Source organism: Physeter macrocephalus, chromosome 9 (genome assembly GCF_002837175.3).
Source record: "Physeter macrocephalus isolate SW-GA chromosome 9, ASM283717v5, whole genome shotgun sequence".
In the NCBI taxonomy this organism is placed as follows: Eukaryota; Metazoa; Chordata; class Mammalia; order Artiodactyla; family Physeteridae; genus Physeter; species Physeter macrocephalus.
In genome coordinates, this window is record NC_041222.1 from 75,194,841 (window position 1) to 75,213,782 (window position 18,942).

General features: G+C 39.3%; 1 protein-coding gene across 3 annotated transcripts in view; it reads right to left on the reverse strand.

Moving 5' to 3' along the window:
* The window catches only part of LOC114486894 (FERM domain-containing protein 3-like), a 30,147-nt gene extending 14,274 nt beyond the window's left edge, over positions 1-15,873 (reverse strand). Inside the window, exon 1 of one of the 3 annotated variants that reach the window (XM_028494085.1) lies at positions 15,604-15,873. In XM_028494085.1, the coding sequence (XP_028349886.1) occupies positions 15,604-15,730 (127 nt within the window). In that variant the 5' untranslated portion in view covers positions 15,731-15,873. The remainder of the gene's footprint in view (positions 1-15,603) is intronic. The other 2 variants (XM_028494084.2, XM_055087257.1) reach the window with 2 other exon arrangements.
* Between the last annotated feature and the right edge of the window lie 3,069 nt (positions 15,874-18,942).

The following is an 18,942-nucleotide window of genomic DNA, read 5'->3' on the forward strand; positions in this document are numbered from 1 at the left end:
CATATGTATAACTGATTCACTTTGTTATAAAGCAGAACCTAACATACCATTGTAAAGCAATTATACTCCAATAAAGATGTTAAAAAAAAAAGATAACAAATGCTGGTAAGGATGTGGAGAAAAGGGAACCCTGGTGCACTGTTGGCAGGATTATAAACTGGTACAGGCACTATAGAAAACAGTATGGAGGTTCCTCAAAAAGTTAAAAGTGCAAAAGTTAAAATTTTTGCACTACCATATGATCCAGAAGTTCCACTTCTGAGAATATATTGAAAGGAAACAAAAACACTAACTTGAAAAGATATCTGCACCCCCATGTTCATAGCAGCATTATTTACAATAGTCAAGACATGGAAACAGCCTGTGTCCATTCATCTGTGAATATATATATATATATATATATATATATATATACACACACAAAGAACTTGTGATACACACACACACACACCAGAATATTATTCAGCCACCAAAAAATGAGAAAATCCCACCATTTGCGACAACATGGATGGATGTGGAAGGCATTATGCTAAATGATGTAAGTCAGGTAGAGAAAGACGAACACTGTATGATCTCACTTATATGTGGAATCTAATTATTTTTAAAAACTCATAGAAAAAGGAATCAGATTTGTCGTTACCGGAGACAGGGAGTGGCGAGAGGGAGATTTAGAGGAAGGGAGTTAAAAGGTACAAACTTCCAGTAACAAATAGGTATAAGGAATATAATGTACAACATAATAACTATAGTTAATACTGCTATATGATATATATGAAAGTTGTTAAGAGAGTAGATCCCAAGAGTCCATATCACAAGGAAAATTTTTTTCTTTTTGTTAATTTGTATGTGATAATGGATGCTAACTAAAGGTAGCGCAGTAATCATTTCACAACATTTTTAAGTCAAGCCATTATGCTGTATACCTTAAACTTATACAGTGATGTATGTCTATTATATCTCAGTAAAACTGGGGGAAAATGATGTGCAGGACTGAATTACTGGTTTTATCTTTTAAATATCAACAGATATTTCCTAATAGCTCTGGTATGACAGTCCTGAGCAGCCTAAATGACAGATACCATAAAACATGCAAGCAAAATACAAAGGGCCAACAAGCACACGAAAAGAAGCTCCGCATCATCAGTTGTTACCACAATAAGATAGCACTTCACACCCACTAGAATGGCTATAATTTTTTTAAATAGATCTTTATTGGAGTATAATTGCTTCACAATACCGTGTTAGTTTCTGTTGCACAACAAAGCGAATCAGCCATATGCAGACACATGTCCCCGTGTCCCCTCCCTCGAGCCTCCCTCCCATCCTCCCTATCCCACCCCTCTAGGTCATGGCAAAGCACAGAGCCGATCTCCCTGTGCTATGCTGCTGCTTCCCACCAGCCAACTATTTTACATTTGGTAGCGTATATATGTCCATGCCACTCTCACTTTGCCCCAGCTTCGCCCTCCCACCCCATGTCCTCAAGTCCATTCTCTATGTCTACCTCTTTGTTCCTGCCCTGCAACTAGGTTCATCAGTACCATGGTTTTTTGTTTTTGTTTTTAAGATTCCATAAGGAGGCAAGAACGTACAATGGAGAAAAGACAGCCTCTTCAATAAGTGGTGCTGGGAAAACTGGACAGCTACATGTAAAAGGAATGAAATTAGAACACTCCCTAACACCATACACAAAAATAAACTCCAAATGTATTAAAGACCTAAATGTAAAACGAGACACTATAAAACTCTTAGAGGAAAACATAGGAAAACACTTTTTGACATAAACCACAGCTATAATTTTTTCAAACCTGAAAATAACAAGTGTTGGTTAAGGGTGAGGAGAAATTGGAACCCTTGAACATTGCTGATGGGATTTTAAAATGGTTCAGCTGCTATAGAAAACAGTTTGGCAGTTTCTCAAGTCAAACAGAATTACCATATGATCCGGCACTTCTACTCCAAGGTATATACTCCAAAGAATTAAAAACAAGTACTCAGACAAATACTTGTACAAAAGTGTTCAAAGCAGCAGTAATCCAATAGTAAAAAGTTAGAAACAACCCAAACGTCCATAAACGGATGAATAGATAAAATGTGGTCTATCCATATAATAATATTATTCAATCATTATAGACATGATACAACATGGATGAATGTCAAAAACATGCTGAGTGAAAGTAGACAGACACAGAAGCTCACATAACATATGATTCCATTTATCTCCATATGAAATATCCAGAACAGGTAAATTCATGGTGACAGGAAGCATAGTGGTGGTTGCCAGGGGCTGAGGGAGGAAATGAATGGGGAGTGTCTGCTTAACGGGCACCAGGTTTCCTTTTAGGGTGATGAAAATGTTTTGGAACTAGAGAGAGGTGTTAGTTGCAAAGCTGTGAATGTACTAAATGGTACTATATTTTTCATGTTAAAATGGTTGATTTTATGTTATGAACTTCACTTCAATAAAAATTAAAAAAAAAATAAATGCAAGCTGTAATTTTTCTACCACCATATAATACTCCGTGAAACCTGAAGGGAGAAAATGTTCACAGTGTAAGGAAAGATGACAAGAGTTATGACTTTCTGGAATACTACATCTTTACATATCTGGTATTCCATATCCCCAGAAGAAAGGTCATTTTACTCTTTTCTATGGGAAAGCAGTGAAAGCAACATATTGTATATGAGTGGCATAACTGCTCTAGAAAGACCACTCCCAGCCCCTTTGGCTATTTTCACCGTCCTGTGGTCACAAAGATCTTCCATGCTCTTTGTTCTTACCTAACAGCATTTTCTCACGTAAATGGCCTTTCCTCCTTAAGTCTCCTTTTCCTAATGCGCAACCTATTCTCCCTCTGCTTTCTGTTTTCCATATCCTTCTCCTATAATAAGAGGTAAAGGGAAACCTCAGGTTTCCAGACTGCAGTATTTTGTGGACGGCAACTCCATTCTTCCAGTTGCTCAGACCAAAAACCTTGACTTTCCTCTGTTCACTCTCACAATGGACCCATCAGCAACTTCTATGTCTCCACTTTCAAAAGACACCCAGAATCGGACCACTTCCTACTATGTTCACTGCTACCAACCTGGTCTAAGCCTCCATCTTTCTCACTTACATTACTGCAGCAGCATCTCATCTGGACCCCTGCTTTAGCCCTTGCCTATGTAAGGGTCATTGTCAACACGGCAGCGGGAGTCATCCTTTGAAAACATAACATGGATCATGCCACTCATCTGCTCAGTGTCCTCTAGCGGTTTTTCATCTTCCTCAGAGTATAAACCAAGTCCTTGCAGGGATGTCTAGGGCTCTACTCAGTGAGCCCTCCCCTCCTCTCCTAACCTCTCTGACCTTGTTCTGCTAGGACCCTCCCCCTTGTTCATGCCACTCCAGCCACAAAAGCCTGGCTGTCCCTCGAACATGCCAGTTAAGCTCTCTCTTGCTGTTCTCTCTGCTTGGAGCACTCTGCCTTCAGACAGGTTCACACTCTGTCCCTCTTTGCAGGTTGTTAAACAAATGTCACCTTCTCAGTTACATTACGTAAAATTTCAGGCCATCTCCCCAGCACTGCCTATCTCCCTTCCCAAATTTACTTTTCTTCTGAGAAATCCAGGATCTAAGAAGTAACAATAGAGCACTAGCAAGGTGAAACAGTGGCTTCTGGGAGAGACATAATCATGGTCATTAATTTAGGGTCACAAAAGCGAGTGCCTCTTACAGGCCAGGCAGGTGCCTGAAGTGAATGAGTGCAGGCCAGGTATGGGACAGTAGGGAGTGGTGGTGACCGGGGAAAATTGACCATATTGAGCTCCATCTGAAAGCTTTAAAATTCAAATTTAAAAAAGCATCTGTGCAGTCCATACAAAAAGAGTCTGTGGGTATTTTTAGGCCTATAAGGCTGCTAGTCTACATATGCTACTGGATAAATGCTGTGATAAAATCAGCTAGATTACTGATGTTTCAAAGTCGCCCAAGTATTCCAGTACTTTGATCTCAACAACAGAAGTATTCTCTTATGTTTCTGGAAAGGAGGAGTTAGGGAAATAAATGCTTTCTTCCCTGTCATAGTTTTTCTAACCACTAGCATTAGATGTGCTGGAGTTTCATAATACTTTTCCCCTCATCTCTAGGCTCAAATTTTTAGTGGGATAGAGTGGAAAGTAGACCAGACAAAGGTTGGACAACCCAGTTCTGCCACTTATTTATGAGACTTTAGTTCTTAAGTAACTTCCATCGACCAATTTATGAATAAAGAAGATGTGGTACGTATATACAATGGAATATTACTCAGCCATATAAAAGAATATTACTCAGCCGTAACGCCATTTGTAGCAACATGGATGGACCTAGAGATTATCTTACTAAGTGAGGTAAGGCAGAGAAAGACAAATATCATATGATATGGCTTATATGTGGAATCTAAAAAAAAAAATGATACAAATGAACTTATTTACAAAACAGGAACAGACTCACAGACTTCAAAAATAAACTTATGGTTACCAGAGGGGGAAGGAGAGGGGGAGGGATAAATTAGGAGTTTGGGATTAGCAGATACAAACTACTATATATAAAATAGATAAACAACAAGGACCTACTGTACAGCACAGGAAACTCTGCTTAATATTCTATAATAACCTATAAGGGAAAAGAATCTGAAAAAGAATAGATATATGTATAACCGAATCACTTTGCTATACACCTGAAACTAACACAACATTGTAAATCAACTATACCCTGATATAAAAATTAAAAAAATATTCTTGGAGCTCAGCTTGCTTAACAACACAGGAGTAACACCTACCTCATAAGGCTGGGGTGAGGGTTAAACAAAATTATGGATGCATAAGTGCTGTCTGTATCAAAAAAAAGCTATAGGAATTATATGTTACTATCTTACCAAAGAAAATTGGCTACATTGGCCTATTTCTAAGCAATATGTACATACAATCTATTGACAAGCAATATCATTTTATCAACACAGATTAGTTTTCTAACAAGTCCACTATTACAGAGTACAAGGGAAATTATAGTTGGTTATCCATATTTTCTTAATTTTCTTTATGTGATAGATGCTTAAAGTTTCCTACATGCCTTTTCTGATGAACTGGACAAGAATGTCCAAAGAGACCAGAAATGTTAAATTAGTGAGACAATCTACACTGTTTAATTAAATTTATTTTACTTCCTCAGTACATGAGAAGCCTCCTAAATGTATTCACAATGCTCAATGGCTAAAAACGTTTTTTAGAAGTGATATGACCATGCTTAAGGAAAAGGAAATAGCTTTCAAATTTCTATAATTATGCAGCCCAATTAAAATTATATAATAGCTGAAAGTTCCTGACACATAGGAAACAATGTTAACTTATATTTTAGTAAATATAACTATTTTTATACCATTATTATCATTATCCAACTTGAAGAAATACTTCATGAAGTGAAATAGCGAGAATCAAAAGATGCTGAAGGAAAAGACTGGCCACTGATGATGGACAGGCTGTGTGCCTGCTGTGTACAGTCAAGCAGGTTGTGCACTGCTCATTCCAGGCTTTGGCAAATGGCATCGCTGGTCACCACCATTCAGGTTCCCTCTGTGGCACCCCAAGTCACTCTGTGCTGGTACCCAACTATGGAATGCCCCCTAAACCTGCAGAGCAGGGACACAAAGAAAGCGGTACCACCACCTGGCAGGGAGGAGGGTATTTTAGAAAATTTTAGAGGCTTTTTTGGCGGTCACAATGATTGGCAGGGTCAGCATCATTTAGTGGGTGGGGGTCAAGGATGCCAGACATCAAAAAATGCATAGGATGGTCCCACAAAATAAAGAATTATTTTGCATCCCACATAACTTTTAAATGTCCTATTAAATATTATCCATGTTGGTGAGAAACCTATTTAGAATGATTTGAATCTAGAATCTACCTGTGTTTTACATTTAAACCTAAAGCATTTAGATGTGATTTTAACATATTTTGAATTTTTCAGGCATACAACCACTGGGTAAACTGAAGGAAGTATCTTGTCAAGAAGAGCTGTTTACCTGTTCAGAACATCACATCACTGCTGTCCGAAATGGCTAAGGTGTCCAAGATGCCTACAGAGTAGCACACGTTCTTGCATCTGTTGAGTGGTGCCCATGTCCCCCCCATTACATTCACAGAGGAGCCAGCATCCCATGCCTTCATTCTGCCTCCTGGTGAATCATGCTTAAGAGAAAGACTTAACTATTTTATTATGAATTACTTCTAAGTTCTCCTGTCATTACACTTAGAGCATTATTTTGACTTTTAAAGTTATGTGTAAGTAGACTGTGTTTTCTCTGAGTTTCATTTCAGGATGGTAGAGAGAACATTAAGATCTTTGTTACTGAATCTGAAGGGCACACTGAATCTGAAAGGATTGACAACCACTGCTCAAGAACACACAAAATTGTCAGGTCTCTATGGAGTTCACATATTTGTTGCCTATTAACCAGAACCGTCCTTGCTGAGGTGCTAACTTCTGATTGATCTACTTATGTTGATTGGTGTAGCCATCCTGCCTCTGGGAGGTGTGCTGTACTCTTGAATTGAGGATAGGGACAAGAAGAGTGAAGGAAGAGTGGGAGGGAAGGAAGAGGTCATCACTCCACTTCTAGGAAATATGATGGAGTGGAAAGAACAGTGGCCTTGAATTCTGGGACCTAGATTCAGTTCCACAGAAGTCTCTGTGTGTCCTCTGACATGGCACTTCAGTTCTATGAGTCTTAGACTTTTTACCTGAAAAATGGACCAGATCCCTTCCAGTCTAGGTCTCTCAAAAAAAGTCCCACTTGACACTATACATATACTTTCCCTGAAAGCACCAATCACCTGAATATAGGAAGCAGAGCTATTTCTCCTGTATCTATTGAGAAACATTGTGGGAGAGGGGAAAAGACAAGAGCACTAAAATTTTAAATAAATTTTTACAGGGATAGATATTTTAAGCACATGATCATGTGATATTCATAAGAGGACATGAGGAAACTGAGGCTCAGAGACGTTAAGTAACCTGCACAAGGTCATGACGCCAGGACACAACAGAGCAGGGGTTTGTACCCAAGCCTGCCTGACTCCAAAGCTTGTTCCAAACCACCATGTTTTCCTGAAGAGAAGGGGATCTGAGAGGCCCAGAGAGACCCTCACTTCTTAATTAAAGAGGAAGAGTCTTGTATTATTGGCCAATTTCATTTGCTGAAACCACAGTATCATTATATGTAAGGTGATCACTTGTCCCTATTTGCCTGGTACAGTCCCATGGTATGGTATGCCTGTTTCCTAACAGCATTATTAAAGTGCCCCTTTCACTCTCAAAAGGTTTGCCTAATAGATTTTATGGTCACCTAATTATGTGTTTATATGTCATACCTCCTGTGATTGTATCCTGGAAGCCAAAAAAAAAAAAATCACTTGCTGTTGTGGGGATTAATGGTTTAGGTTAGAAATAAGCTTTCAAGTTCACCGTATTATGCATGTGCTATCAGTGCCCCAAATGTTTTCTATCCACATTAAGCAGCATGCGGACTTCCAACTGTAGTAAGATGGTACGCCATTAAACTCCTGTGTGACTCCTTTACCTTCCCTTTGCTGGGGATAAAGTCTAATCCTTCAAGTGAAGCTCATGTCTCATGGGTTTAAAGAAAAGATCCTGAGAATGACATGTACTTTTTCAGATGAGGGTTTTCACTTTCAGGCATAGACACTGCAAAATATCTCACACTAGAAATGTTCCTGATGCCTCTGAATATCCTTGGGAAGCTGCCTAATCATTCTATTTAAAACCCATTAGAGTCATCCCAGTGACTCAGGAAAGTATAGACGAATGGAAACTTAGACACACACACACAGACACACAGACACACAGACACACACACACACACACACACACACACACACTTCACAGCAAATCCTAATGTTCTTCCTAGCCATGAACATCAATCTCACTTCTTGTGGTCATCATCTACCAACCTCCTGGTCATGCCTCTAGAGTAGCTGAACATTTTGAAACCTTTGTTTTACCATTTTTTTGATTTCAATATCTAGAATTCAAGAGAATTCAGTCAATCCTTGTCCTCATATTGCAGAAGTCAGCTGCCCCTTCCAGACCACTGAAATGGCTCTCACCAAGATATCCAATGATCACCATGTTGCTAAAGACAATGTGTGTTCTCTTCTGTCCTCCTACTGACCACTCTACCTCTGTGACTTCACACTCTCTTGGTTTCCATCTCATGATTCTAAGCTACCTCTGTCTTTTCCACAGTCTTTTCACCTCTATTTGTGGTAGCTTCAGCTCTCTGCTCTTGTCACTCTGTACCCTCTCCCTTAGAGTCTCAACCATATGCATGGCTCCACCATGCTACTGCAGCATTATTCAACACAGCTCTGTGGGTCACTTGTGTCCTTGCCCATTGTTCCTTGAAATTAGTTTGGGAAACTGTGCACACTATCACCTTTTGGACATTACTATTAAGGTTAAGAGTACAAGCTCTCATCAAAAATTATGGCTATCACTGTGGGAAACGATATGGAGATTCCTCAAAAAACTAAAAATAGAACTACCATATGACCCAGCAATTCCACTCCTGGGTATATATCAGAAAAAAACCAAGGGGCTTCCCTGGTGGCGCAGTGGTTGAGAATCCGCCTGCCGATGCAGGGGACACGGGTTCATGCCCCGGTCCGGGAAGATCCCACATGCCGCGGAGCGGCTGGGCCCATGAGCCATGGCCACTGAGCCTGTGCGTCCGGAGCCTGTGCTCCACAATGGGAGAGGCCACAGCAGTGAGAGGCCCGCGTACCGCAAAAAAAAGAAAAAAACCAAAAACACTAATTCAAAAAGATATATGCACCCCAATGTTCACAGCAACATTATTTACAATTGCCAAGATACGGAAGCAACCTAAGTGTCTACCAACAGATGAATGGGTAAAGAAGATGTTGTGTATATATACAGTGGAATACTACTTAGCCATAAAGAAGGAAATTTTGCCATTGCAGCAACATGGATGGACTTGGAGGGCATTATGCTAAGTGAAATAAGTCAGACAGAGAAGACAAATACTGTATAATATCACTTATATGTGGAATCTAAAAAACACAACAAACTAGCGAATATAACAAAAAAGAAGCAAACTCACAGAGAAAAAAACTATTGGTTACCAGTTGGGGGAGGGAAGAGGAAGGGGAAATACAGGAGTAGGGGATTGAAAGGTATAAACTATTAGGTATAAAATAAGCAACAGGATATATTGTACAACACCAGGAATATAGCCAATATTTTAATTTTTTCTTTTAAAAAAATTTTATTGAAATATAGTTGATTTACAATGTTGTGTTAGTTTCAGATGTACAGCAAAGTGATTCAGTTATATATATATATATACACACACACACACACATATATTCTTTTAAAAATTCTCTTCCATTATAGGTTATTATAAGATACTGAGTATAGTTTCCTGTACTATACAGTAGGTGTTTGTTGGTTATCTACTTTATATGTAGCGGTGTGTATATTTTAATGCTAAACTCCTAATTTATCACCCCTTTCCCCTCTGGTAACCATAAATTCGTTTTCTATATCTGAGTCTATTTCTGTTTTGTAAATAAGTTCATTTGTATCATTTTTTTTAGATTCCACATATAAGCGATATATGATATTTGTCTTTCTCTGTCTGGCTTACTTTACTTAGTATGATAATCTCTAGGTCCAGCCATGTTGCTGCAAATGGCATTATTTCATTCTTTTTTATGGCTGAGTAATGTTCCATTGTGTATATATACCACATCTTCTTTATCCATTCATCTGTCAATGGACACTTAGGTTGCTTCCATACCTTGGCTGCTGTAAATAGTGCTGCAATGAACACTGGGGTGCACATATCTTTAAAAAAAATGGTTTTCTTCAGTTATATTTTATAATAACTATAAATGGAGTATAACCTTTAAAAATTGTGAATCACTATATTGTATACCTCTAACTTATATAATATTGTACAAAAACTATACTTCAAAAAAAGTCATGGCTATCATCAAAAAGGCAAGTGATTACATGTGCTGGTGAGGATGTAGGGAAAAGGGAACTCCTGTGCACTGTTGGTACAGCCACTATGGAAAACAGTATGGAGGGTCCCCCCAAAATTAAAAATAGAGCTATCATATTATCTAACAATCCCCACTTCTGAGTATATATCCAAAGGAAATGAAAATAGGATCTTGAAGAGATATCTGCACTCCCATGTTCATTGCAGCATTATTCACAATAGCCAAGATATGGAAACAACCTAAATGGCCATCAATGGATGAATGGATAAAGAAAATAGAAGATGTGGTATATGTACACAGTGGCATGTTATTCAACCATAAGAAAGAAGAAAATCCTGCTATTTGTGACAGCATGGATGGGCCTTGAGGGCATTATGTAGGTGAAATAAGTCAGAGAAAGACAAATGCTCCACGGTATCACTTATATGTGGAATCTAAAATAAACAACAACAAAAAAACACAACAACAAAGAAAAGTCAAACTCATAGAATCAGAAAGTAGAAAAGTGGTCGCCATGTGCTAGGGGGTGGGAGAAACAGGGAAAGGGTGCAAACTTTCAGCTGTAAGATGAATAAGGTTTGATGTTCTAATGTAAAACATGGTCATTATAGTTGATAACACTGTTTTATACAATTGAAATTTGCAAGAGAGTAGAACTTAAATGTTCTCACCAAAAAAAAAACCAAACTGATATATATGTGAGGTAATGAATGTGCTAATCAGTTAACTAGGGGGAATCTTTTCACAATGTATATCAAATTGCCACAATATATACTTTAAATATCTTTCAATTTTATTTGTCCATTATACATCAATAAAGCTGAAATTAAAAAGAATATAAGCTCTTAAATTATCTTTCTGTGTCTGAATCCTGGCCTTGTATTGTCATGTGACCTTGGACAAGTTACTTAATCGCTCTGTTCAGTGAAATCTATAAAATGGAAAAATTCAGGCCATACCGTCTAGGGATACTGTGCACAGAGGAGTCATGAATTAACGTGTGGGAAGTGGTTGGCTCACAGTAAATACTCAGTAACATTATTATTTACATACTAAAATGTCTGAGAGGTCCCAAGGAGAATAAACCAGTTTTTCTTTATTTAACTCAATATTTCCCAAATTTATTTGACCAGAGAAGTTTGAACATGACTTAGTTTAGTTTGAGAAACACGTTACTGAATCTCTGACCCATCTCAACTCAAAACCATCCAATGAGCTGCAGACTCACCACACACCTGGATGTAGGCTCGTATCCTACATCCAGTCTGTATCTCCCACCCCAGACTTTCCCTCCTCTACCAGTTACTTTATAGTAAATGGCATCACCTTCTACCCACACCAGCAATCTAAGGGTTGGCCGTGACTTCTCACTCACTGCTCACCCCATATCTGTCACCAGCTTCTACAAACTCTGCCACCATATTCACTTTCAAAGCGGTCCCTGCTTCTCCATCCCCCCCCATGCTTACCACTTCTCAACTGCATGACAGCAATGGCCTCCTCACTGGTTTCCCTGACCTCAGTCTGGCTCCTGAATTGTTGCCAGAACAATCATTTTTAAATGCCTAATTAGTCGTATGAATCTGAGTCAGGCTGGGACCTGGGACCCTTTGCTGCAGTGCTTGCACCTGGACACATCTCTCCTCCAGCAACAAAATACAGAGAAACTGTATGGGACTAAAAATAACTGTGTGCATGTGCAGTTGGGGCAAATACTGGACCCAAAAGATACAGAGACCAAAAAACCCAACTGCCACTTTTGAAGAGCCTGGAGCAAAAACAGGGTGTCAGGAGCAAAAGCAGGGCACTGAGACTACCTCCTGCACACAAGACCACCAGAGGGGTGAGCAAAACACCTAAGCCACCCCTCTGGCCCGACCCCTGGACACAACCCTACCCTCACCCCATATAAAGAACAAGCTTGCCCCCCTCAGGGAGTCAGAAAGCAAGGGAACATGTTGTTTGTTCTCACTCCCCCCTGCTGCAGCAGGGGCCCCAATAAAGCCTCGCCTGAATTTCTTGTCTTGCCTCTAGTCAATTTCTATTGACTATGGAAGGCCATGATCCCTGGTGGGTAACAAATCCTCTTCTTAAAAGGTTTTTCATGGCTTTCAGGATAAAATTTAAACTCCAGCTTAGTATAAAAAGCACATCTCTACCCCACACATTTCCACCATTCTTATCTATTTAGAGGTGCCCAAATGTGTTATGCTGTATCATGCCTCTGTGCCTTTGCACAGACTGTTGCCTCTCCCTGGAATGTCCTTCTGCACTCAGATGGCTCCTACTCGTTAAGACCTCATCTGTCCCCTCCTCTAGGAAGGCTCTCCTATGTAGATGCTTATCTCACAGTTTCCATGGTTGACTCATTCATTTCTGTCCCAGATGATTAGTCTCAGCCAATGATGGTAATTCCATTCTCTTGGCAGTCTCTGGTTTGGAAGTGGGTATGTGAGCCAACCCTGAAAATGAAAGATGAAGGGAAGGGTCGCCAGGGGTAGAGAGGTAGAGGGGGAAATTCTGACAAAGGTTTCTTGCTTCTAAGAAGAACATACTGGACAGAGATACAGACTTTCTCTTGACATTGTATGTGAAAGAGACACCAGGAATTCTGGCAGCCATCCTATGATGCTAATGGCAAATGGTCTGAGGGGGAGTTCTGGCCAACTGAGAAGAGCAGTGCAGAGAGATAAAATGAACCTGGCTTCTCAATCCTGGAATCATCCCTGACTCTGGACTTGGTGTTGTCTTGGATAGTAAATCACTTTATTATTTAAACCAGTGTTTGTTAGAGTTCCTTGCTGCTAATGTCATGCTAACTGATGCAGCTGTCACCATCTCATGGGTCTCTCTGTCATCACAATCAATCATCACACCAAAGTCAGGAACAGGACAAAAAACCCTCACTGAACTTCAGCATCATCCTGGTGGACCTCAATAATGCAATATGATAAAGACAACAAATAAGTGTAAATATAGGAAAGGAAGGCACAAAACTGTCACAATTTCCAGGTGATAGTATCATCTACAAAAAAAGGCAAAGATTCTAATAAGCTAGGGGGATTAATCAGAAGCCAGTAAGGTGTTCAGATTCAAAGCAGGTGATTTACTACACACAAGCAAAGACCATAAAAAATATGATAATGGAAAATCCCATTCAAAATAGCTAAACGCACAAATTAGAATAGCCACGTAATATCCAGGATATCCATAAGAAATATGCAAAACTTGCGTGAGGATGACATTAAGACATAGCTGAATAAGCTAAAAGAAAATCTGAAAAAAATGAAGGAATATAGCAGTGTTCCTGAATAGGAGAAGTCAGTTATTTTGAAGATCTAGATCTCCTCTAATTAAACTAAAATTCACTGCAATTTCAATACAAATCTCAACACATTTTCAGAAATGACAAATGGAGAAAGTGCACGATTAATCAAGAAACTCTGGATAAAAAAAGATCCATGAGGAGGAACTTGACCTGTCTGATGTCAAAACTATACTATAGTTAATAATGGAGCAGGAATACTAAAATATGCAATTCAGAAATATACCTTTGAAAATAATGAAAGGTTATGATAAATAACTTTAAGAAAAATCACTAACCAACTGGGAGAGGGAAAAAGTATATCCCTTCTTCATGTCAAACACACATAAAAATTCCAAAGAAGTTAACAGGTCAAATAAAAACAAATATTAGAGCAAACCACATGAAATCACCATTTTTGTAGGTCAAAAGCAGTTGAGTATCAGCAATTTCACATAGTTCAAGCTAATGCATTAATTATGAGGATGAAAACACAGAAAACATGTTTATAATCTTGGAATGAGGAAAACTGACATAAAATAATAAAACTTAGAACATAGAAAAATTAAGTAGTCTGCACATGCAGATGCTGTCTGTGCATGTGAAAAGTGCCTGTCCTACAAAGTTAACATTAAAATAAGTTAAAAGCCAAGAACAAATTATGAGGAAAGAAGTTAATACTTGTAAAAGGCAAAGGATTAATATGCAGATTATAAAAGAATTCCCACAATCTATAAGGGAAGGACAAAAACAAAACAGAAATTCACAAAGTAAACAAGTAATTCCCAGGAGAAATGCACATGGACAATTATCCTTTGAAAAGATGCTCACCCTCACTAGTAAAAAGAAACAGGCAAATTAAAACAATAAAAGCTCATTTTTTTTTTTCAGTCTTAGAAACTGGTCACATCAGGTTTAGTGCTTAGGTGGGAAAGCAGCCATTCTTGTACTCACCTTGTTAGTGAGTGTTAGTCTTTCCGAGGATAATTTATTTGCCCATTTCCATCAAAATTAAAAATGTGTATATCCTTCAACTTTTAAGAATCTGTCATAGAGAAATACTTGTATATGCACATTCAGTGCAGCACTGTTACAGCTAATAAATAGGAAATATCAGTTTTCCAACAGTAATTTGGTGATTAAATAAATTATGACATCTCTACACTACATGATATTATTCAGCCAATTTTTAAAAGGATACAGATTAATATGTATTGATATGGAAAGTCCTTCAAGGCATATGATAAAGTGAAAAAAATGAATTGTAAAATAATACATATAGAACAATCCCATTTATGTAAAAAAAAAATCCTCTATCCATTCTACACATCAATGTGCATAGACTGGCTATCAGGAGTATTAGGGTCAAGGAAAACATTCTATAAAATTGGACTTTAAAAATCTTTTATAATAAGAACACATCATCTATTATCTATGTCATTATACAAATACAATTAATTTCATTTCAATTCACTTAGAAGTCAGTTCCACACACGTGCATGTGGTATGGCCAATTCCAGACATTTCCCAGGATTTTAAAAATTTTAATCGTTTGGTGAAAACCACATATACATATATAACAGCAGCTCCTTTCCTGCTGTAGGCTCTGATTTTTTAAAATTCCTATTTCAATTCCTATTTTCCCCCAAGAACCACAAAATAACACACAAAATACATTTTCAGTGAAAAGGAAGTTAGCAGAACATCAGTTTGATCCCAGTTCTTTAACTGCTATTGTATTTCAGGACAGCTCTGCTTCGAAGATAAAGGGGAGTTTTTGCCTCATCCAGGCAAGCACACTTGAAGATCTTAAACTTTGAACAATGAAAGGAGGGAGGAGCATGTTTTGATCATCCAATCTGTCCTCTCTATGATCTTCAGTCATTCCTGGGCCATCTGGATTGGACACCCCACTGCTGCCTCCTTCCTAACCGGGCTACTACTGGCAGGTAACTTATTAGCCTTTAGGATGACTTCATACCATTTCACTTAATAGGAGGGCCAGGACCCCCATTTCAAGCCCTCCCATTTTCCCTCAGCGCTCTCTTGCTCACTCTCTCCTTCCTGCCTGCCTCTCTGCTTTTCTCCCTCCCTCTCTTTCTCATCCTTATCACAAACCTCTGACACTGGGTTCGCCTAGGCTTCTCTCCCAGCCGCAGGCCCGCGGTGAGCCGGCAGCTGGAAAGCCCGCACTCTTCTCAGGCGCGGAGGAGAGCCCAGCGCAGGGCACGTACCCGTGTTTCTGGCTGTGACCTTGGAACTGTGTCTCAGCAGACGGACAAACACGTTGCTGCTGCAGTGGTTCACCAACTGAAGGCGGAGACCCCTCCGAGTCTGGATCTTGACCAAGCATTTTGCCATTACTGGTTCTTCAATTCCCTCAGTCTAGTCTCCTCCTCCTGTCATGGCCCAGGGCAGCTACCGCCAGCCATAGTGGCTTTGACCTTTCACTAACTGTCCATTCTGTTTTAAAGGACCGAGGCAGGGCGTACTGAATGAATCAAATGTCAGGCTCCTAAGGCAGCCAACAGAAATAACTCAGGAGGAATCAGCATGGGACCGGAGGAGGGAGGGGGCTGCTATTTTTAAACTCTCCACTCACTCCCCTAACAGACAATGAAATAATATGCATTATCCCTACCCCAGCCTGTCCTAAACCATCCAGGCCAGAGGACCCCAGCCAAATGCCCTACAGTGTTCTAAGAATTGAATGTTCCCCCCTAAAGATAAAAATGACAACTGGACAACTCTGCAATGGAGAACCCCCCCTTGATTTCTTTAAAAAAAATTTTGAATCTTTATTAAGTTCTAGAGCAGCGCTGTCCAGTAAAAATACAACGCAAGCCACATTAAAGAAGAAAGCATATGAAAAGTAAAAGAAATAAATTAAAATTAATTTTAATAATGCTCTTTAAAAAATTTTTTTAATTTAATTAATTTATTATTTTTGGCTGTATTGGGTCTTTGTTGCTGTGCGCGGGCTTTCTCTAGTTGCAGCGAGCGGGGGCTACTCTTCGTTGCGGGGTGCGGGCTTCTCATTGCAGTGGCTTCTCTTGTTGTGGAGCACGGGCTCTAGGCGCGCGGGCTTCAGTAGTTGTGGCACACAGGCTTCAGTATTTGTGGCTCACGGGCTCTAGAGCGCAGGCTCAGTAGTTGCGGCGCACGGGCTTAGCTGCTCCGCGGCATGTGGGATCTTCCCGGACCAGGGCTACAACCCGCGTCCCCTGTATTGGCAGGTGGATTCTTAACCGCAGCGCCACCAGGGAAGCCCCAATAATGCTCTTTATTTGAGGCCAAGATATCCACAATAGTATCATTCACTATATAACAATATCAAAATAATAAAATAGCTTACTTTTTTTCGTACTAAGTCTTTGAAATTGGTGTGCATTTGCACACTTACAGCATGTCTCCATTCAGACCAGCTGCATTGCCAGTGCTCAGCAGCCACAGGGGGCTGCCGTGTTAGACAGCACAGCTCTGGACAAATTGCTGAGCTCCTCACAGCATTATCTCTGTTCTCACAGGGATGCTAAAATTTTCTTCATTTTATAGAGAAGGAAACAACATCCTGGAGAAAGTAACTGCCCTGACCAAATTTATAGAGTTAGTAAGTGGCAAAGCCACGATTTGAACCTAAGCATCCAATTAACATCAGTTGACTAAGAAGACAGTCCCCCAGGAAGAGAGCTGTTACTGCCCCCACTTCTAACCACATGTGTTTTCAATGCAGGATCTAAATGTTCCATTCTCTCTCTCAGGACTTTTGCAAGTCCTGCACTTGTACCTCTGAGGCATGAAATGTGCTTGCATCCCAGAGTAAGTGCTCAGGGCGCAAAATGTTTTCAATGTTTTCAGAGTATTGAAAAAATTTCAACTGATTAACAACTGTGCCCCACATACTTTCCTTCAGTTCTATTTCTTGGCTGGTATATTTTTCCCACTCTCATTTTTAGAAGAAAAAAAATTTTCCTCCCACTATTTAATTATGCATGCATGCATTTTTCTACTTTAAATAGCTACTGAGGGCAAAAGATAATTTTCTAATAAAAATATTCTTTTTTTTCCCTCTCCTGACAAAACAAACCATTATATGCAGGGCAGTCAGCTGAAATTCTGCATTGTTATACTTCACTGTGGGAATATAAATTGATGTAGCATTTCTGGAAAGAAGTTTAGAAAAATATATTGACTTTTATAGGAGTGACATTCGTTAACTCAGAAATTCCACTTTTAGGAATTTAGCCTGAGGAAATAATGACAAACGTTGACAAAAATTTTTGGACAAAGATTTTCATCAGAGTATCATTTATTATAGCAAAAAGAAAAAAAATAAATCTAAATTTCCAGTGGGAAAATGATTAAATACACGTGATGGAATATTGTACATCCATTAAAATGTATGTTTAGGAGTTTAATGATGTGAGGGAAAGCTTGCAATGTATTGATTAGTGGAAAAAGCAGTTTATATAAGCAGTATGACCTCAACTATGTAAAAAATGTACATTATGGACCAGATTATAAATCTTGAAAGGGGAGAAGGGTGGTAGCCCGTTGTGCACTGTGGGCTGAGGTCACCGCTAGAGACCTCCCAGGGGGCTCCCTCTCCCTGCCCACGGGTTGTCAGTTCCAGGTATAGTAGGGCAGTTCCTACTCTCACGGCCATTAGTCAATTTCCAAACCCCCCGATCTTGAAAGTTAAATACCCCTAAAAATTCACAAAAATCTTCATGCCTTTGCAATTCCCCTTGTGATATAATTCTGAGCAGAATCCCCATATATAAAACAGACTGCACAGAGTGGGGCCCTGGGGTAGTACTTGCTAGGTCTTGCCTCACTAGCCACCAACAGTGGTTCTTGAAGAACTACTGAAAATCTTTAGGATACTGGAAAACAAATCAGAAAATCCCCGTCCCAGATGAATCAATGCTGTGCAGTAACACAGATAAAAGATTTCAAAGATTAATGTGGGCTCATTTGCATAGCAGTAGACCAGGGCTCAGATACTGAGAAAATCTCCCTTTGCCTGTTTGGAGGAAATACAGATGAATCTGTGTGCTTCATTATAAATTATAAAGACAACGTGATGTGAACCTGAGAGCGCACTCTAAACAAACAGCCCTTCCAAAAAAAACAAAACAAAACAAAAACAAACAACAAAAAAAACCAAGAAAGCAAATTAAAAACCTGAAACAAAACCACCACCATACTTTATTTCTGTTCTTTTCCACCAGGAGAGTTATTCTCCATTAATTCTCAAGCTTCAAATCTCACTATAGTTTTGAAGTGTCTCCTTTCCTTTCATTAACTACTAGTCATAATATTTTGCATTTCGTGCATGTAAAATTTTTCCCTTTTTTAAGCTTGTTCCCACTCTTTGTGCTACTTTTCAGAGATCTTAAGTAGACTCTTTCTTCTGGGGACTTTCAACTTTTATTTAGAGAGAGGGAACCTAGAAGGACCAGCATCCCATATTGTCCCAGCTATTTCTCTCTACCTTGCCCTACTCTACCCAAAGGTGTGGCTACATTTCAAGAGGAAGAAGCAAAGGAAGGCAGGGATGTGGAGCCAAC